General features: G+C 34.0%; 1 protein-coding gene across 1 annotated transcript in view; it reads right to left on the bottom strand.

Annotated features, from left to right (window-relative positions):
- Positions 1–23,701, bottom strand: part of LOC149789854 (uncharacterized) — a 99,145-nt gene that overhangs the window by 52,958 nt on the left and 22,486 nt on the right. The window contains exons 2-3 of the mRNA XM_089973139.1: positions 20,923–21,708; positions 18,411–18,505 (exon numbers count right to left, since the gene is read on the bottom strand). Of these exons, the coding sequence (XP_089829265.1) occupies positions 18,411–18,505; positions 20,923–21,708 (881 nt within the window). The remainder of the gene's footprint in view (positions 1–18,410; positions 18,506–20,922; positions 21,709–23,701) is intronic.

Here is a 23,701-nt window from a genome sequence, read left to right as displayed (position 1 = left end):
AATATAAGCAAGACTAAAAACATGCCTATGTGCAAAGTGGGATGGGGAAATAACATTTATAAGGAATGTAATGAGAAATAGAACCACCAAGTCCTCTCTGTAAGTACCAGCAGGATGATAGACTGCATGTTATAATCCAGTGTGATTAAAAGACAAACAACACATATACAATTGTCTTAATATATATCAACAAGTAAAGACAAACCACCAAATTAAAGCGTGGATACAAGAAGGACATATATAATGAATGTAGCAGAAAAAAATGAGCAAATAAGGAAAGCAATTTGCAGCTCATTCTTATCAAAATGAATAAAAGTAATTTATGCAAGGGGGATCTACCCGACTATGAGGTAGGTGTATTTACAGTGCTGCTCCATCTAAATAAAACAACAAAATACTGTAATTAACACTCAAATAATTTTTTCAAAACAGAGAAAAACAATGGAAATGAGTACATCATGAAGGCAAATTGTCCTTAAGTTCAACCAAAAGCAAGAAAAGTAACTCGAGTCAGAGGAAAGAGTTATGTCTACCTCCTTATGAGGTAGGTGTGTTTAATGGGCTTAAGTTTTATTACCACCATAATTTTACTACCACCATGTTTCATTTAAGTCCACACCGAAACAATTTTGGTCCCATTACCAAATTAACACTCCAAAATTTTCATGTGACTATTTTACAATCCAACTCATGAACTGAGCAATCTTAATCTATTTTTTTTCACTCAATATAGATATTTCTCCATACTACCAAGTTTTCAATCAAGTATGTGCAAGAAACACTTTAATCTTTTCTGAAACCCTTAGCTCAAAAGATTTAACATTATTGACCATGTTTTCAGTCACAATTCATGACAGTACGTTTTGATCCATTCAGCAAACCCAAGACAGAAAAAGTAACTGTACCAAGTATTCCATCAAGTCCAACATAAATATTTTCAGTCCATTTTACGACATCAATAAAAGTAACATTACCAAGTTTTCCATCAAGTCCAAGAAAAACATTTTCAGTTCATTTCACAACATCAAGCCTGAACAATATAAATCTTTATGTTTTAATTCATGCCCATGCAAAAGAATCATTTGATTTCATCTCAGAATATCAAGCTAAAATATTATATAGAAAAAAGAAGAAAAAAATAAGGGAAACAATAGTAAAAGTTTAAATAATAAAAACCAATGCATGCATTAACACTGTGCAACACACACATATTTTTATAATTATAAGTATCTCTATATTGGAAAGCCTAAGACAAGATTTGATTTAGACAACCCCATCCCCAACAAGAACAAAGGGGTAATGAATGTATAATAAATGCAATACCACAAACACCAAATCATGGGGACAAAAGTAACAAAAGTCTACAGACCTCTGGGCAAAAGGTCACATATTGATTTAAAAGTGGAAAAGACAAGAAACCATGCCCAACAGGATCATACATGAAGGGAAATGAGTATGAACAAAGAAACCTATGTTGGATTAACCGAATAACACAAGGAAAATACAGTAGAACCTGTCTTGAAAGACCACCCCTTCTGCCAAATAATAATGGTCACTCAAGACAGGTGGTCTCTCATGTCAGGTCATAACACTATATAACCAGTAAATCTGTGCAAGGAGAACATGGTCTCTCAAGGCAGGTGGTCTTTCATAGCAGTGGTCTCACAAAACAGGTTTTACTGTAGCATAAAACAAAGAAAAACCTCAATTCAAAATTCTGTTTTCCAAATTATTTTTATTTTTGGGGATAAAATATCTGTTCATCATAAATGGACAGGGATAAATAGACATAAAATACTTTAATTTTAGAAAACATAAGGGGACATCCCTAAAACTATATGTGCTGGGAATGGAATGTGTGGTGTCCACTGAGATACGGTTACAGAACTAAAACATCTGAAAAGGAAATTTCATCTACAAAATGTCATAATCATTAAATTTTGGAACCTCCAAATTACTCATTGCAAAAGCATATCGACTTTTCCTGTGAATTTCGAGCTTAGATATTTGGACTCAAAACAATTTATCTTAAGTATTAAATTATTTCATGTTATTAACTACTTAAACATGGGCCAATCTGATGTATAAAATAGGAATTCATGAAACGTTTGAAACAGTGGGGAAATATTATTATCTTGGAATTAGATTTCTGTGTTTATAACTGAACATGTAAATTCCAAAGAGAATACTTTTTTTCATATCATCATGACAAAATAAATATGAGAAGCTACATATTGGTAGAGTGAGTTGAATCTATTTTGTAGCTTTAAGTTCTGGAAAGTCTGAAAATCCTGACTAGTATTCCAGATCAGAGAGTTATATTATAAAAACATACTGAAACAGTTTATACCTGAAGTAACACTGGAGTTTTGTTTCAAATTGGCGTTCAAATGCAAAACAATTGTCATTCAAAGAACTGCTGCTTTTCTAACCAAACTAATTTACAGGAAACTAAGATAATACCATTTCACAACCACACTTGATTTAAGAATCACACTTAAGTTTCATTTAGAATCAACTAAATATCACAAGAAATATGTTGGTGTAAACCCATGTGAATGTGCCTTTCAATTAAATAGTAGCAAGACTTTCAGGATGGCTGTCCAGGCAACCATATTGGAGGTTTTATCTGCTTCATTTGCATTCAGAACCAAGCATATACCACAAGAAGTCTTCAAGTGAAAATCCCAAGTCAATAATATCAATTACAATTACACCATATTGGTGATTTACAATTACAATTACACCATACTGGTGATATTCAATTACAATTACATCATACTGGTGATTTACAATTACAATTACACCATATTGGTGATAGTCAATTACAATTGCAAACATGGTGTAATTTTAATTAATTACTCAATTACACTAATTAGATTGTAATTGAAGTCTAAATCCCACAGTATACCAAGTAAAATCATTTACAGTTTTCTTATCTAAAACTTAGCTTTACTGCTTATTCTATGTTAAGGCCTATATTATTAGTCTAACACCTGGCAGTTAACATATGTATTTTCTCTCAATTTTTTTAATTTGCTTGGAATTAAAAAAGACATTTATTTTTGCTTTTGTAATTGAGCAATTTACACAAGTCTAGACCTTCATTACAATTACAGTTTAACCATATAGTCAGCATTTAGCATGCTTACAGCTGTGTAACGGGGGGGGGGGGGAGGGAGGTTTTACGGCGATATGTGATGAGCACGTTTTTAAGAACAATCAGCAACGAAATTCGTTGGCAGTGAATGCATCCAACTCTAGTGTTATAAATACCTGTATCTGTTATATAATTTTCTTTTTGTTTGTTGTGTTCAGCCTGCAGTTGGCAACTGTTTTCCTCGCTGTTACTTCTTAATTTAATGCGGTGTTTGACCTTACTCTAAAGCGGTGACCTCGCTTGGGTTCACTTCCGGGCCATCACTAGTTATTGGTTCGCGTTTCCCAAAAGTTTTGTAGAAGGCTTTGTTTTTATATTTCTCCCCAAAGTAATTGTGCCCCATGTGAGGTAATTATTATTTAATGAATATTTATTAAGTTAATGTAAAAATTATGTTATTCTTCATTGAATATTCTTATTTTCTTAAATATATTCCTTAGTGGTGGTAAGATTTTTGACGGTGTTTTTTTCGCAGAATTCCGTATGCCTTACGGGATTTCGTAGAATATATAAACCAGAAGCTTGGCGGAATTGGGAGGATGGTCTGACATTTATCTTAAAAAACCATCCCCCATTTTAGGTCAGAATGCAAAATTACAGGTAATTATATTAAATTTACTAGTATTTAAACTTCTAACAAAACTGATTTGATTATAGTCTGTTTCAAACTAGGGAGGGGGAAGTAATAAGAATAAGAATTCACCGCACGTAATTGATTTCTCTAACACGTCACGGCGGGAATTGCCACTTTTATTCAAATCCAGTGACGTGAATTTACGTCACCAAGATTTAGCATTAGAATAAAAGTGTACATATGGTAGGACAGGATAAAATAATACATAGATTTTAAATAAGGAAATATTTTAAATGTAATTTAGAAAACTTAAAGTCATTGAAAGAGATTTCCATGAAAATGATGCAGACAAGGTCCCGTACCCATCAAGGAAATAGGCCATGTGAAACAAATTCGGAAAGAGTGAACAGGATGACCAATGACATGAGTACAATTATGGTGGATACAAGAAGTTGCATAGACAACCATTTTGCTCAAAGTACAGTTGACATTGGTAATAATCCTACTTTCTAAGCTACAGCAATAATAGACACTGTGATGCCTGCTGGGGAATGTGTGTTGGGTCATCATAGCAGTCTATCAAATCCAAGAGCATCATTATATTGGAGCATTAGTGATACCGGTGTTATACCTTGAGAGATGCAGACAATATTAAGGCTTTCTTGAGAAATAGTATATGGAACCAGCCTTACAAGATTTGGGCTTAGCCAGAGCTATGAAAGCGATGGAAAAGAAGGTATCCCAGTCAGGAAACACTTTTATGGGTGTTGCAGATGAACTGCAAGCAGCTTTTTAGAGAATGAATGCTGATGAAAGGAAAGTTGAAAACGAACAGAACACTGCATATCACAGAACTGTTGAGAATTTTGGACAATGTGATGATGATAATTTCTTTGCACCAATGGATGCAAGTCAATCCTCAGAGAGAAGCACTAAAATATCAAGACCTGTCCGAAGAAATATGCAAATAGGAAGTCTGTCATCATTGAGTGATAGTGAATCAATCTTCACATCTAGTGCAAGTAATCACAGCAGCATTATAAGGGCAAAGGACAAGAAAAAGCACAAGCCCAAAGTTACCACCCAATTGATTCAATAGATTTGATGAAGTTGCCAATCGTCAGAGGTGGACATCAGATGAAAAATTAGATGAATTACTTCCAAGGTTACAAGGTGCTGCAGGTGAATTTGTGTATAGATTACATCCAAATTATGAAGCATTACACAAAGAATTAATCAGTCGAATTAGGATTATTGAAACTACAAAAACATGTGGCACCCAGTTACTCACAGAAACTAGAAATATGGTGAGATTGTTGAAGAGTATGCAACTGAAAGAGGTTATATGACAGGGTGTATGTCAAGCGTGACGAAGAGACCAGGCAAGAAGATTTACTGAGAAGGTCTTTGATAGGTTGATACAATCTATGATAAAGCTCACTTTCACTATGAGGACCGTATGTAAAGAACCAAAAGACAGCTGTCTTTCAAATAGTAAACTTCCAAGAAACATGTAAGAATAGAAACAAGAAGAGTGAAAAACATGCAGTCAAAGAATACAGGTGTTCAAATACTGATGAATATGGTAGTCTAGAGACTGAAGATGAAAATCAGTCTACAGAAAAATAGTTGCAAGGGCAGCAGGGAAGAACAAGAATAAAGTCTTTAATACACAAAGTGCAAGAATCTGCAAGAGCTGAGAAAGGCAACACTGAGAAAAAAGACTCAAAGACAGATTCAATTGATTTGGATAAGCTGAGAGAGGTTATAAAAGAAGAGATAAAGAAACAGACTGCTAATTTAACACAGAGTTCTTATGCATGCTCATGAAAATCAGTATACAGCAGGTTTGATAATGGTCACATAGTTATCAAGATGGGTCACATGGTGAAAGGCAGAGTTACCAGTCATGCATTAAGGTTTATTTTATTTGCGTTGATCCTTCTCATTTCAAACATGAATGTCCAAGATACCAGAACAGATATGATAGAAAGCCCACAACATATAAAACCTCCCAAAATAGCTCCGAATTAAGGGAATCCAGCACAGAAAAATATTTAATGTGAAGTGACTCCATTGGCCAAGAGACAGTCTAGGTTTTGAAGGAAAATGGCCTCATTGGTGATCAAATTCAGCAATTTTCTGATGAATAAACATTAATATACCTGTCAATATACCTGTTCATAGAGGTATACCAACGTCAAAGGGCATATGTGTTATGCGTTTTGCACAGGAAATCCCAGTTACATTTGTAGTAGATATTGGTGCCGAGAAAACTGTTCTAGCTGTACATGTATACAAGAAAACAGAGGAGTCTGATTGCAGAATTAAGGAGAAAAGGATGTATTGTGCATGTAGAACTGGAGAACCACTTCTGGATTATGAGAAGTGTAAAGTCACCTTAGAACTAGACACTATCAAGATGGGTAAAGTAGCAGTTGTTGCTAAAATCGAAGATAAGTTTTCCTTGGTATTGATGCATTGAAAGGATCTGATCAGAAGCTAGCAGACATTATTTTGAGTGAGAATAAAATCTTCCTTGATGGCAAAGAGACAAAGTGTCAACAGATTGTTTACAATCAAATCAAAGGAGTTTGTTAAGCTGATAATTGCATCATACCTGGTTTGAGTGAACAGATTGTAGATGTGTTTGTTGTTGCCATAATGCTGATAATCAGAAAGGTGAATGTGATGTTTTTTATTGAACCAACACTGCATTATGAAAAAAAGTTATCCCCTTGTGATGGCTTCCAGTCTTGTTAATCTTAGTACTACAGCCACCATAAAGGTGGAGGTTGTGAATCCTTTCCCCTCATCAGTCTCACTGAAAAAACAAGCTGTGATTGGTGTCTTTGAATGTACAAATCCTTTTATTTATTAAATACATGTATTCTGGTTTCATTTTTTGTGTACAACGATACCCGAGGGTGATTTATGTATATTGTACAATATTTCAAAATAGATAGTTCGGTTCATCATGCGAAGTGTTTTTGATGGGGAAAACATAATGCTGCCAGGGCACAGACAATGTATAGCTACATCATTTGTGTATAAATGCCTCACCGCAAGACTAACTCAAAATTTTCAGAATGCCTTGTCAGTGAACGATCTGATTCACTCTGTTGTCACTAGAATAGGAGCAATGTCAGGAAAAGGTAAGGGAGGAAATTGCGAGGGACACCGCACAAAACTTGACCCTTTAATGGAGCCTAACCATGAACACATACAACGAACCTGGATGACAGAAAAAAGAACCGAGGAAGTAAATATCAAAAGAGCTGACTATATAGAAAAACAACAAAATGGATATAGATTTTATACATATAGGATTATAAACTTTGTGAAAGAAAAATAATGAACAAGACTAATAAGGAACAATAATACAACAATCTGCAGATGTGTGTGTATATATATATATGTGTGTGTGTGTGTGTGTGTACATAGACAAACGCACCATATGCATTCACAAAACAAACTACAAAGCACTTTGACACTTTATTGTTTTCAACATTAAATACTTTATTTTCAGCCTTAAATACTTATTCAAAATTTCTTTTAACACAAATAGGTATTGATAAGGAACAAACAACTATAATAAATTTGATCTAGATAGAACCATCCTTACATCTAAAGGGGAACTACTTCAACGCAAAACTCGCTGATGCACAACACAAGGACAAGAAATGTCTTTGGCAGAGTCACTCTAACATACTTAACCACAAAAAAAGAAAGGAACCCCTCCCTAGGACTTAATAGACCTTTGGGTAGTTAGTACTATCGTAGAAATCAGGCCCGCTGCCATTACAGACACATGGAAGATAGCATCCAAGCTTTTAGAGAGATAATTTAAAAACCTCTGTAATTTGGCAATCAAAACAGAGAGCAAGCCTGATGAAATTACACTTATTCTATGAATATATTATTATTATTATTTAACACCAAAATATCCAACACTAAATGGGTAGACAAGAAAACTCTACACCACATAACATTTTTGGGAAACCAGGGTGTCACTTCTAATTCTTAACCAGCTAGATATGCTAGGATTGGGCTAAGGCAAGTCAACACATACTTTAAGGACTTTAAGGACTTGCACATCTTCAGCTGTAGATGTATGTGAGTTATTCATTAATTTCTTGTGTACAAGTTATAACTATTGTACTACCATGTTTATTTTTGTATATTTTCTATGTAGCTTCGGCTTCCATAATATAACGCAAATATTTTCTATTCTTGTTTGTGACTTAGCAAGAGATGTATATTAGAAATATAAAGTTGCATTTTTAAGCAAATGTTTAGTACCGTAGGATTCTTATTGGGCACGGTTAGTTTTACTTCTGAACTTGTGTATTATTTTGTAATTATTGTGTGATCTGTATAGCTTACTGTATATAACGTCATTACATTGTATCTTATCTGCCCTTGTCATGCATAGTACATGATGTTAGATGTATTTTCAGTTGACCAGAGTGAGAGTGATCAGAGTGGACATGGTACCAGCTGCAGAGCTAACCATAGCAGCATCAGAGCTAAGTAAACAGTGTTGCTCGTCGAGTAGCAGGTAATCGGGCACTGCTGACCGAGATTGGTGGGCACTGATTGCTTGACTGACCAACCTGCAATACTGTGTGACTGGTAGCCAAGTGCACTGGTGACGGAGTGTGTAACTCCATACGATGTAATCTTTTAGCCGTGGGCTAATTTTTGGGGTTTGTAATACCTGGTGTGTCTTTGGGACTGCAATGATATTTTGTACATTTGTCCCTTTGTTTTCATCATTTTTACTATTTGAGTAAAAAAAACTCATTTTTCACTATTTGAGTGAATACATTTTTACTATATGAGTAATATACCATATTTTTTAGAATTTGAGTAAAACCTGTCAATCTTTCATTGTCAAATCCCTGTGAATCATTCACCCCTTGTCCTTGTACTGTGTAAGGTCATTTATTTGTATTTTCATTATTAAGTTCGTCCGGATTATTTATCCAATATTTGGATAATACATATGCACGTATTAATCTTAATTCTTTTCTCATTCAAGTCATTCATCATTAAACATTGTATTTGTATCACTATCTTGTTACAGAAACCATGCCATAGGTACACGATATGGAACTTAACCATAAGCATATACAAACTTGGAACTAAGGCATAAGTGCACATGATGAACCATGCCACAACTACAAACAGACATTGAACATATTTAAGCACACACATACAATTAACCATCCCACAAGCACAGACACTGAACCATGCCAAACATACAAAAAGTCATGGAAACCATGCCATAAGCATATAGACATGGAACTTAGACATAAGTACAGGCAAACAATGAACTATTCCACTTACAGTTATGTCACTAGGTTTGACAAACAGTCCTGCAACTTTTCAATGAGTGGTAGAGCTTGCATTGACAAGATTGCAGTATTTTTCCTGTATCATCTACTTAGATGACATTATGGTGTATGGAACTACTTTCTGCAAACACATGCAAAGACTCAAAGTTGTATTGCAACGTATACGGATGTCCAATTTGAAGTTGAGACCTCTGTTGCAAAAATACTCCAATGGAAGGATCAAGAAAATGTGACTAAAACTCCATATTGGGTACCAGGTCCCAATACAGACACTATTGGAAATTTTTCTAAAATAGCCAAGCCATTGTTTGACTTAAACAAGAATGACAGCCCATTGGAATGGACAAAAGAGTGCCAAGTAACTTTCAATCAGTTGAAAGGGGTTTTATCAGGTCTGGAAGTCATGACTTTTCCAAGAGATGAAGAAACTTTTATCCTGGACACAGATGCATGTGATGCTGGAATGTGCAATACTGTCCCAGATTTAGAATGACCAACAAAGTGCCATCACTTATGCAAGTTGGTCACTGAACAATTCTGAATGAAACTGTTACAGGTAAGGAGTTGCTGGCCTTGCGGTAGAAGAGCTAATCATGGTCCAATTCCAGCTCAGGGACAACAGTATCATCATGTTCAAATAAAATGATGGACAAGGTGGGCAATGTCATCACTGGCCTTAGCAGGATAATGCCAAGGCATCAAGAGAAGTAGCAGAAGTTCTAAGGGAGCAAATGAAAATGTTTAATGAAATGTAGGCAACCACTGAAGAGTTGCTACAGTTCATCAAAGAGAAAACTTGTGAGAGTGATGGATTGATACACTGGAGGAACCTGACGGAGAACAGAACAAAAAGCAAAGAAGATAAGAGGAGAAATAGTAGATGAGAGAGATTCAAAGAGGAAAGATGACTGGCAAAATCATACACTTTAAATTAACATCACAATATTAGTTATTACATATACAAAGAGAGAGACTGAGAGTGATTTGTGTTTGTTGTATCATATCTAACTGGCTCTTATGCTAAAATTCATTTAATTTTGGCCTGTGTTGAAAATCACAATCCTAATGATTTTCACATAGAGTGATACTGAAATTTACATAGAAACAAACTTTAAAGAATATTTATTTAGGACCTTTGCAAAGTAACTGAATTAAGTATTCCTATGTAATATATTCTATGACAATGATTAAAAAAGGTATTATGTTTGAAATGTTTTAATTAATGTGCACAAGTTATTTTCCATAAACATGATATTTAAATTCTCTATGCATTTTGGATGATGATATTCAATGTAAAGTTCAAATTTAATTGATCAATGGAAAATTAAATAGGGTTCATATTGTACACACAGGTTCAGTTGTTAGGAGTTACATGCTCAATTTCTTTTCATATGGTTACAGTTGTCACACTTGTAATTATTTCATTTCATATGTTGATGGTTTATACTGATTGTTTCATTTAACTGCTGTATTAGCATATTGACAGTCTGTACTAGTGTTCCTGTGGTTTATGGATATAGCAGTAAAGAATTACATTTGTTATATAAAGTGATCAGCATACTTTTACATGGCTAGTTATATTTATGCATGATTTGAGTTCTCAGGACACAGTCAATATCATGGAAAACTTTCTCTTATTGTTGATATTTTACAGATACTGATTTATTTCTTGCATACTCATAATGTTTTCTGTTTGTGTTGTTATGATTATTGTATAGACCAGAATCAATTATATTTGTTTAAAAGGTTTATTTTTCAACAAGGGCATAAATACTGTATTGTAACTTTTTTATGTTTGTGAGGACACTTCACAGTAAGCATAGGGTAATGTGAGGATTTAGCTAGCTTACAGCAGTGTTGCATTGGGGGAGGGGATCGATATGTGATATGCATGTTTTAGTGTGATCAGCAATGAAATTCATTGACAGTGAATGCAACCAACTCTAATATTATAAATACCTGTATTAGTTATATATTTTCTTACTGTTGTTTCGAGCCTGCAGTTGGCAATTGTTTTCCTGCTGTTACTTCTTGGTCTAATGCAGTGTGTGACCTCATGCAGTGACCTCACCAGGGTTCACTTCTGGGTCATCCCTAGTTTTTGATTCATTTTTCCAAAATTCCTATAGTAGTGTAGAAGGCTTTGTTTTTACATTTCTCCACAAAGAAATTATGTTCCATGTGAGGTGATTATTGTTCAATGAATATTCTTTAAGTTACTGTAAAAATTATGTTGTTCTTCATTATAAGCATACAGCTTTAATTTTCATATAGCAAAGATTACCTGTCTATTTGAATGTTTAGTGATTTGAAATTTTCATTATTTATTTTTTCAACTGGTATAATTGAGATTTTAATTTTATTTTGTCTGTTTTACTGTGATATTCAACCTTGTGCCAGTAGAATCAAATAATATGATAGTTTAAATTATTTTTAATTCTTAAACATATTGTTTAGTTACATATTTACATCTATTATTGTTGAGTTTGATTCAATTCTTTTTGCAATAAAACTGAGGAACCTAAAATCAGGGTTTGGTTATTCAATTAATTTTAAGATATGTATGCACAAATGCATTCATCTGATTGTACTACAATTACAAATAACCATATACATCCACAATGCTGATGTCACTTGTACACATGCTACCGAGGGACATCATAATATTGGTGATTTTCAATTACAGTTGCAAATACATGTACACTGTAATTGTAATTAATTACTCGATTACACCAGTTACATTGTAATTTAACTCAAGTCTGCTACACATGTATGACTGTTTCCTCTATTCTTGGGAATATCTGTGACCTGCATGTATACCTGGTGTAAAAGTGTGACATAGAGACTGGTCTAATGGATATCTGTATAATAAACATGATGATAAACAAAAGATGCACAGTGATAGTAAGATAACTGTGGCTATCATTCTTGATTTAATTTTTTGTATAGCATAATTTAACCATTTTTCTGGAGCCACGGGTAGCTGAATCAGGTGTAATGCTCTCACCTTTACAGCTCACTCGCACATTTCACCTCTGCATGAATTGGTCTCGGCTCAGCCAATTTAGGTATGTGAAAAAGCTTGCTGGTAGCTTCACAGGTTATTCCTCCACCAAATATACTGGCCAACATGTACCGGTATATGCTGTATACGCCTTCATTGCTGATAAATAGTGTTAAAACCCACAAACCAAACCAATCATGTCTTCCTCTAACCCGAACCCCCAGGTCCTGTACTAGGTTTCCTGGTTAATGGCTTATATGGAAAATGGAAGAGATACCACTCACCATGCAGCTATGTTAAAAAGCAGGTTAGCATGAAACAGAGGGTGATTAAAAGCCACAGGGTGCATAAGAAAGCAAAAAGCAAGCATGCTGTAAACTGCATATAATTAGCATGGTTTTTGTTTTGATGCATACATGGTTCAAAAATGAATCCGTTGTAAACAAAACCCAATCTACAGTATACATTATATAATTCCCTAACTACATACAATGATATATTCAACATAAAACATGCACTTATTTTTCAATAAAGCGAAAAGAATACATTTTTTATGTATCAACAAGTGAATCATACTGGCAGGCAAAAGTCAAGTCACATTCTTTAGAAAAGTATATACAAAAATATTTTGCAGCATTTCTTTCCAAAATTTTTGTCCCAACCATGCCATGTCAGTCTTCAATTTGTTGAGCACTTTTTATGAAATTTATATTTCTATAGCAATTAGACTCTGTTTCATGCAATTAGACTGAGTAAAGATTATAATGTCTTATGATACATATGTTCATTACAGCATTTAAACAGCTTCACGAAATAACAAACAAAGAGTTATGAATTTCAAGTCCAATGAAATTTGTCCGCAAACAGATATGCAATATAAAATCCTTGTGATAATGGTCAAATTGCAATGGAATGAACATATTTCAAGTCATATATCATAAAGTCAATTCATGTATGTGGTTATTAAATAAGAAAAGTCCATATCTATAAACCAAACATAGGTTAATATATCACAAAAGTTATATGTATACCCATACAGCATGTATGTATTGCTATGCCGCTACTTCATCTATCTTCGAATCAGCTGATTTTAGCCACAACACGTTCTTGTAGTCGAGCGTAGCCATTTTGAGATGTCCCCTCGTGCATAACAATGCTCGTTAACCGTTCGCGTATTTTGTACAACAATACAAGATTTTAAAATTAAATTACCTGCACGACATTCGAAGATGAGAATAATATATTCGGGTAGGTTTGTCATGACTGATTATATTGTCTAATAAATAGATTAAATTCGAAGAATTAAAACACCGAGTTGTGTGTATTACTGTTGTGCGGTCATGTTCCGTCAGCATGGTCGATTTGTATTGGCCGATCGATTACAATACCCACCAATCCATGCTTTGTTTACCAGAATGCTTACACGTGCCAAACTTGTATATAAACAGCGTCGTTGTCCCAAGTCCGTGACAGATAGGGGTAGAAAGATAAGGTAGCAGACGGATAGAGGAAAAGGGCTAGTTAAGATCTAGAACAAATATTAAGTCAAGAAAGATGAGAGAGGTAATTTTTGGAGAAGGAAAATTTAATGTATGAAATTTTGAAGAACAATTTGGAACTTAGACTTTAAAACTACCAGTTCCCAAAAGCAGACGAATTTTCTAGACACAAATTTCGGAACCCAAATTTGGATTGCGAAATTCAAAACCTTATTGCCCACTTTATATATGTTTAACAATCAGGCTTAGTTTTTAGTGTCTTTGACTGGTTTTAGCTAATCAAAATATATCCATTACAGTTGTATCTACTGGTATAATTCTATAAGTAAAAGTTGAATCTGTAAACTGGTAAAAGGAGTGTAGTTCAGTTTTACAGATGAGAAATGTTTGAATAAATCTGTCTTGGATTTTTAATCTCTCTTTATTGTTGTTTTTATCTCTATTGCTAAAGTCAAACGAACCCTTGTGGCTTCAAGGTCTGAAAAAGAAAGCTAAAATCCCTGAGTAATTTTCCAGACCCATGAGGTTACAGTATTCATCTACTTGACTCACATTTTTCTACCTCTAGACTTTTTTTAATTACTTTTATGGCCACCAAATTCATGGACAATTGCTTTCAAAACTTGATAATTCATAGTATTTTTGTTGTATTTCAAAATTAGAGATGATCAAAACTTTTGTAGAATACATACTAATTGTTAAGAATTTTGGCAAAACAAATGTCTGCCTGTTGCAATATTTCCAAGACTGCATTGCTGTTAAAATTCAAAAGACAAATTTAGTTGTTAAAGTCATTATGTTTGAGAACTAATAATCATGTAGTAATTTAAAATAACCATTTATAGCTTAAAAAAAGATATTTTTGAATAACAACAGTATTATTAGTTGTTGTTGTTGTGGGGTTTAACGCCATTTTTCAGCACGATAGGCTATACATGGCGGCCAGTATTAATGGTGGAGGAAGAACCTGGAAAATCCCGGAAAGAACCACCGACCCATGAGAAGCTACTGGCAAGCTTTCTCACATGCCCACATTGGCTGAATCTTAGACTCGAACCGCCGCAGACAGAGGTGAGATGGCAGTGATCCGTAACGAAGAGCGCTTTAGACCACTCGGCCACTCGGGGCCCCAGTATTATTAGTAATTTTAACAAACATTAGCACCTCATCAGCACACTTCAAGTCTCAACATGAATATGCTTCATTCATTTCTCAAAACCAAGTAAAATACAGCACAGAGCACTTCAATTTATATGATCAATAAAAAATATATAAATGAAATAAAATTATTACATTGTTTGCTAACAGATGCTACTCAACAGCTTTAAACTTCAAACAAATTTTACCAAAATATTCTCATGCTTATATTGAATGTCCATTTATATGGGACATAGAAAACATTAAAAAAATCTTCTAAAACACTTAAGTTGACATACCTTTCAATGGCAACAGATTTCAAATGTCAGCCATGGTGGCCATATTGGATGTCATATTGACCTAGTTTTCATGTTGCACTAACTACAGATGATAAGAAGTCTTTTCTTGAGAACCCTACATCGATACAACGTTATGTTAGGATGAGTAGCAAGAACAATATTTCATAATAGCTTCATCTGGGCCATACTGGATGACAGAAGAACACAAGTCTTATTTTGGACCAACTACACATCACAAGTCTTCTTTTGAAAACCCTATATAAATATAACTTTCTATTTAGTATCAGCAGCAAGAACAATATTTCACAGTAGCTGCAATGAGGCCATAATGGATGATAGATTAGCACCATTTTCATTAGGACCAACAATATATCAAAGTATTTTGTGGAAAACCTCATTTTCATTTGCTTTCTATTAGAGAATGACAATTTTCAAGATGACCAACATATTCAGGGTCATATCAGCACCATTTTATTTAGGACCAACTAGAGATCACAATGAGTTTTCTGGTATAAAACCATAATGTATCTGTCAGTTATCACATAGAACAAGTAACAAGAAGACTGGATGATAAATTAAAACCATTTTCAACAGGACCAACAATACATGGCCATGCTGGATATCTTTTCTAGTTAGTATTACGTTGACTACATGTTGGAATGTTCTCTCTGTGTGCTGAATCTAGCTTTTCTACCTTGATATAACAGCAGCAGGTTTGTGGTTGTTCTTGGAATAAATATTGAAAATTACAGGTCATCTTATTGTTTTTCACAAACATGACTTTTACTGAATATTTCTGATATTTTGTACAACACCATTGGGAAAGAAGCTTCTCTTGGTGTCGCATGAAAATTAGACCTCTGATTGTCATGGAAGTATAAGCTGCTAGATTCAAGTGACCAACAATGAAAACTAGAGAGCACTAGGTCAAATTTTGTCAACACATGTTTCATCTTTTTCTGTCAATAAATTAAAGACATAATAAATGTTTGATTTGCAATTTTTGAGAAGATGAATTATCTTCCAATTGATTCTTACTAATAAGGATGAATGTCATGCCATTTAATTTTGCCAGACTTATTAGTAACCAGCTACCCCCAATGTGGTTTATGTTAATTCCAACTTTTTGATGGGCAATGCATTCTGACCCATACCCAAACATATAGTTTTAAAAAACAATTAAGATGTGGTGGGAATGATCAGAGGAAAACTCTGACCAGTTGATTTAACTTTCTGTTTAGAAGGAGTATCAAAAAGATTTAGACAGTGGCTGCCAAAATGGCTACATGTTTATTGGATGTCATTTTGATCTCTGACCAAATTGACACTGCAAGTGTTTTAGTGAAAATCCCATGCCGATATGATCTTCCATTCCGAATTTTAAGATGGCAATTGTGGTGGCAACGTTGGATATCCAAGTGGCAACATTTTTGTTAAGATCAACTAGTGTTGTTCCGATTATCGATTATAATCAATCATCAGTTGGTTCAGAAAACCAATAAGATAATCGTGACATTCCATAATCGATTGTGTGTGAAGAGAGGCTACTTAAATTTTAAGTTGTATGCAATGCACAAAGGCTAGTAAAACTCCCAGCCAGTAAAATTTATCTGAATTATTAATTCCCTTTACAACTACAAATATAATAATAATAATAATAATCATAATGGGGACTTTGTATAGCGCCTAATCTTTAGAGGCTCTAAGTGCTTTACAACACTGGACAATACCTATAAGATACAAAAAACATATAATGCTATGATTACAAAAACAAACACCATGAAATTAGAAAACATTAAAAAACATGCTGAGAATATTTAAGATAGGAAACATAACCATAGGATATTCCCTCCATAGGTGCAAAATTTCATAATTAGGAACATAAAGTCATGATTACATGATCAAGCTGTTAAATTGTTGAGCTATTAAATTTACACACATTTTGATGATTTGTTTCAGTTTAAATGTAGAATCCCTTGTATTATTTGTAAACAATGACAAACATGAAACCCATATCCTTCTATACTTTAAATTATAGACACATCTCATACGAATGAAAGGATTTTGGGGGGTTGCTACAGTATTTCAGTTACACATAAATGGACAGCCATAAAAGGTTGCGTTCATTTAACAAAGTTGTAGAACAAAAACAACACACAACACAATAGAAAAAAAATGTAATATTCTTATCAGGTTAAAGTATACATGTCATTAAAAGAGATTACTCCTGTACATTTATTAACATCTAGAACCCTTGATCAAAGATATAACTGTATAACAAACAAAAATTAAAATTTGCTTTTAGTAACCAATTATAATCAATTACCAGCTGGTTAAGTGGAACCGATTATTGATTATGAAGTTCTGACTGATTCCTATCACTAAGATCAACTATATCTTGGCATATATGTGTGTGTGTGTGTGTGTGTGTGGTGACTCGGATTTTAATGTCACTGTAACAATTTTTCAGTCATATCGCTTCGATGTCTGCAGTGTGGCGGTTTATAGTGATGCCTAGCACTGGGTCATCATGCCGCAGACATGTAGCATGATGACCCACCCAGTCACACCAGGCCAACCAGTCCTAACACTAACCTCTTAATGCTGAGTGCCTAGGGAGGCGGCTGTTAGTACCATTTTTGTAATTCTTTGGAATGACTCAGCCGGGGTTCGAACCCACAACCTCCCATTTCTGAGGCAGATGCTCTAGCCACTAGGCCATCAGAGCATTATGATATATGAATGTGTCAGTAAACATGCATGGCAATTCTCTATGAAGTTTAGGAGTAGCATCAACTGATGGAAAATGGGCCATCACATATTATCTGGTTTATAAATAGACCATAGACCAGCAGAATGCTATAAAAGTCATGCCAACAAATCGACCAAATAAAAAACAAGCAAGACCGACATGGGGGGGGGGGGCAACTGGGGATATATCCCCGGGGCCCTTAAGGGGGACCATGTCCAAACAACACTTTTTAATTTTATAAAAGAAAAATTTTGTTTGAACAAGAACTATGAGAGGCCCAGATGTTTCTCACCCCAGGACCTGTGATCGCTCTCTATATGGCCCTGAATACAAGCAAGCTCCTTATTTTCCAGCTCCACCTTTATGTCTTTATTTACAACCTGTGATATTTTTTAAATGTTTCCCTGACTTTCAAATATTGAGGGAAATTACATCTCCCCCTAACTTTTCATTCTCCTGTAGAATAGACCCTGATTCAAAAGTAAAAATGCTTGAATAGTATTAAAGTTGTATCATCAATGCATATCACACTTCAGAAATTCTGTATTGTGATACGAGTCATACTGGAAGTGATCCACCAGTACAGTGTGGTAAACTATATAAAATGAATGTATGAGGTACTTACCACTACATTTCCCTGTCCTATCTGTATGGCTGTCTCCTCAGTGACAGGTTGTTTTCTTTCATCACTCACTAGGACTGCTGAAGTTTTATGACTTCCTACAGTAAAAAAAAATTGTCCCAACTAATTAGCAATACAACAAGAATGAGGTATTTATTAAAATCTGTACAAACTGAAGATTACAGTAAAATATGTCTGGGAACAATTCAATTTTCATAAGACATCAGGGGCTCTACTGTCTTAAAGTATTTCGATAAACTCCAGATAAGACTGTTCTTTCTTGTTCAACCTGCCAAGTACTGAGAACATCTCAGAATGACTGTGGGGGTGTTTTGAAATAGCTTGAATGTCTTGCTCAACAAGATTTGCGGCTACTGGGCTCAACCCCAATTACATGTAATAAAAATCAACTTAATAGCAGTCAGACTTAACTTTACAATATTTCATTTAATTATGTTTGTTTTATTTTCATAAAATTAGTTCTCACGTTTTCAAACTTAATAAATCTGTAAATAAAATCTAAACAAGTGGGTGGGGTGGATATTCTTTTCTTTCTTCCTTTTCCTTCGTAACTGTTTTCGCCACCCCACTGCAAAATTATATGATGGTTCTCTCGTTTACATGGTGGGAGAGGGAGAGTACAAAAATGACACTTGTATCTAGGTTGATAAAGTTTTAAAAATTATGATTATCTATCCCTATATGCCCGGCTACAGATTTAATTAAAACGAACACAAATAAAACCAGAAAAACATCATACAAAAAACTGCAAAAAAATTGCTAATTTCATGCATCAATTTCAAATTTCGAACCTGACTGACATAGTTGGCTCTAGCACTGTTAGCCTGTGCATATTCAAAATATGTGTGATTTTCATTAATAATATGGCCTATATTCAACCTAATGAAAGTGTGTGTGTGTCGGCGTGTGTGTGTTTTCAAATTGCTCCAGTGTCTTCCTCAACATGATTTGAGATTACAGGGCTCAATCCCAATTAATTCACAAAAATCACCTTAACGAGAATCAGACTTGATTTTGCAGTATTTCGTTTAGGTTTGTTTTATCTACATAAAGTTATTCCCCACATCTTCAAACATTTTTTTTTTGTGCCACCACACTGCAATATTATGATAATTGTCCAGTGGGGGGGATGCTGTCATCTAGCTTCAAAACAATTATTCTTGTTCTTTTTGAAAATTAAACAATATATGTTTTGCATCATAAAGCTAAATTGCCTCATAAACCAATATTGCATTATTTTTTGGTAAATTAGAAGCTTACATTATCCTTATGTAATGTGACAAGTGTACAGTGTCAATTATTACTTCACAATTTCCAATGCACACAGAAACAGATTATTTTATACAAAAATGTAACAAGATGAAAAAGTTTAAAAAATATTAATGATTTTCCTCTATATCCAACTACACTTTTAACTGATTAAAAACGAGGAGGGGGGGGGGGCAGAATAAACGTCATAGTCTTAGAAACAAATGTACAAAATTTGCTCATTTAATTCATTAATTTCAAATATATAACCACACTGACATCACCATAGCACTAAATAGGATTTTCCTTACTAATACGGCCTAATATGTATGTGGGTGAGTCCATGGTTTACCAGACAAATGAGATATTGTTCGCCATCTTAGACAAATAATTTCTTTTATTTTCGTAACTTTGGCAATTTTATTGTTTTAGTACACGCTTATACAAATACACTTTATTCCTTTTTTGCTCAATTCTTGTTACAAATGATGTTAAGAAATATTAAAATTAAGCATTCGTAATATTGGAAGATTTTCGTGCAAACGGAAACCCGGAAAGGACAGTGAGTACCTGTCTGATTGTTGGCAACATCTTCCGCTGGGTTTTAAAAACATTTTTTTTCAATGACAGTTGTTGTGCTATAAATTTCCAATTACAAAAATTTGATAAATAGAAAATATAAATAAATATAAATTCATTTTTAAAATAAGGAAGCATTTGTGGACATTGTTAGACATGTAGACAAGGTTAAACAATATATGAATATTCTTGCTAAATAATTCTAAAAGCGTGTCAAGAAATACGGTGTACATTACAGGTGAAGACATCCAACGGCCATCTTTGTATCTGAATGGCACGCGCTGGAAATGAAAGCGACACCTGGTGGATAAACTCGGTACACAATGTCGTCGTCCTTCAGCAGTTGATAAATTTTGTCTATCAAAATTGTGATATTTTTATTTACATATAAATGAATATATTATAAATAAATAGTATAAATAAATGTATATCACTTAAGAGTATTAAAGTGAACTTAATATAAATTTTATAACAACAAATACTATTTATTTATACTTAACTTCATGTCAGCATGACAACTCTGCATGAAGAAACTGTCGTGTTTACATTTTGTTTTCTAAATTTAAAATGAAATCTTTGAGAATTGTCAATAAATAAAGTTTGTAATTTTAATTATGACGTCATTAAAAGTTTGTTATGTCAACAAAATATAAGAAATATGAATTACCTTGATACACGGGTTGGAATACAGTAATGTCACTACTCAACATGCATGTGGCATACAGACGTCCATTGTCCCAGAATATGGCACGGAGATTCCATGGAATTCCCTGTGTGAAAATGGCGACAAGTTGACATGAAGCTGTAAGTTGATGAATACAGAAATCATCAGGGTATCCATTACATACGAAAATATTCCCGTCTTCATTTATAACGATTGATGTCGGTACTTGTAGACGTTCATGTTTGTATGTATATTTACATTGACTGGGATTCAAAATGTCGAATCCATAGACACCAGTATTATCAGGGGATTTATAACCAGCATAACACGAGATATAAACCATGTTGTCTTTTGTTGTCACTCTACTCAATCTGTCCCCTTTACAAATCTGGTGAATCGTCTCAACATGTCCGTCATCAAGTGACACGATACACCAGTACATCCTGCCATGTTTCACACCAGTGACAACAAGATTATCATGGAATCTGACAACACCACGATATCCATCCAATACTCCCTGTAGACGTAACCTCCTGGTCGTTTTAATAATAGGTGACATGTCTGTAGAATCAGTGGACACCATATTTATCAGACCGTCGTGATGAAGGACACAAATTGTCATGGCGTTCATCAGACACATGTCACGTGGTACTGGCTCCAGTCGGTCTGACGATGCCAGGAATTTTCCATCTTGGAGTCGATGTATCTTGACTTCATACGTATCGTAGTCTAAGACGACAATCTTGTCTTGGCAGACGAAAAAAGAGATGTAGTCGGGGTAGTTGTCGGCTGTGGAAATAAAGTGATATAAACATTAATACACATCTACACAAAAATATTAAACATATATAATTATATTAAAATATGAAATAACTTGTACGTTTGCAGTGTATGAAGGTATTAATACATTAATAATGATTTAATTAATTATATTTATGCTTTAGCAATTAATTCCTGTGAAATTTATTATACTTATTATATTGTTCTAAATTTAACTGTCACAAACTTGCAATGGTCGTAGCTGTTGTCGTCATGTATATTACTAAATTTGCACATATATATTCTTAATAAAATACTAAAATAACTTGTTCATTTGCAGTGTGTAAGTATTAATACATTAATAATAATTTAAATAATTATATTTATGACTTTAAAAATTCATTACTGTTAAATTTATTATACTTATTCTATTGTTCTAAATTTAACTGTCAAAAAATTGCAATGGTCGTAGCGGTTGTCGTCGTGTATATTACTGTATTTGCATAGATATATTCTTATTAAAATACTAAAATAACTTGTACATTTACGTGATGTAAACATTAAAATCATGCATAATATAAACGTAGACACACATCTACACAAAAAATACTATACACGTATAATTTAAATACTAAATAACTGACCATTACAACCTTCGTAATGGCGTCATCATTTTATTATTATTACAAGAGAGATTTACAGCAGACATCACATAGATCCAGTAATCACACTATTATAGTTCTGTACAGTATTGTAATAAACTGAAGATACCAACAATAGTGTGTTAACAGGCTCTTTGTGGAAACTGATATTGTCCCTCATTTTTTAATCATGTTACGTACGTGCAATCGTGCGTGTGAATTACTCGTATACTCGTCCAAAATGGAAAAGACAAATTAAGACATGGGGTCCATCCTTACATTAAGTAACTCAGTCTCTGGGTCATTTCTTGAAAGCTATAGAGTAAATGTCTCCATCCCAATACCACGTAACAACTGTACACAAAACGGGACTACACAAAAGTGAGGGGAAAATATTGTATTTTTTAACATAAAAAATAACGGGATTTGAGTCAAAACGAGTAAATGGTGGATAGACTACCGGCTTTGCAAACAGAATAATGGCTGTTGATTTTAACGAGTACAACTATAAATCAAGTATGATCGCACACTAAATCAAACACAATATACTTTACTTCCATTTCTTAACAAAACCATAACAAAATTAGAAAAACACTTCGCTAATTTACAACTATAACAGTATCACTTAAAAATTTCAATTTTGTTTCAAATTCCAATAAAGGTCGGGAAAAAAATTCTCGAAAATATAAACCATTTATGCTGATGAATGCAATTTCTCTCATTCTTTGAAAAGTTGTTTAACCATATTATTAGTGTTGGTCATGCAAACGGGGAGGAGGGTCAGGTGAACTAAATTTAAAAAGCAATAATAATAATAATAATAATAATAATAAATCATTCATCTAACATTTCCCTGTCATACCAACATTTAGTCGTTACGCTATACGGATGTGCTACCCTGAGTATTTCAATGAAAATCCGTGTAAATGTCTTCATTCATTTACTTGTCTGCTGCATTTCCTCACATTAGGCTGCTTGCCTTGGATTATGACGTCTGCACTGACAAGAACGCTGGCGGAAACATGCAACATGGAGAAACGTACTTATTTACAAATCCGCGAAGCCCGATGTACTAAAGTTTACATGACACAGGGGTCAAAACAGCGGCAGCGATTTATTCTGACAGAATTTGTTTCGAGTTTTGAAGGAGCGCGCGTCTTCAAATGTAAAACACAAACTCTCTGGGATCAGATCAGAGCTCTAGATATATTATTATCGATATGTGTCGAGTTTTATTTCTCTGTAAAGGAAAGTCTTGCACCATTTTATCATGTAAGTGAAAAGTAAAGAATCAACTAAGCAAACGACGTGTATGTTATTGCCGTAGTGAGTCTTCACGAAGACAACTTTTCGCAAAGAAAATGATTATCTTGGGAGGAAAG

The sequence above is a fragment of the Sinohyriopsis cumingii genome, chromosome 10 (assembly GCF_028554795.1).
Source record: "Sinohyriopsis cumingii isolate HCF-2022 chromosome 10, ASM2855479v2, whole genome shotgun sequence".
In the NCBI taxonomy this organism is placed as follows: domain Eukaryota; kingdom Metazoa; phylum Mollusca; class Bivalvia; order Unionida; family Unionidae; genus Sinohyriopsis; species Sinohyriopsis cumingii.
This window is presented reverse-complemented; position numbering and strand designations above follow the sequence as displayed.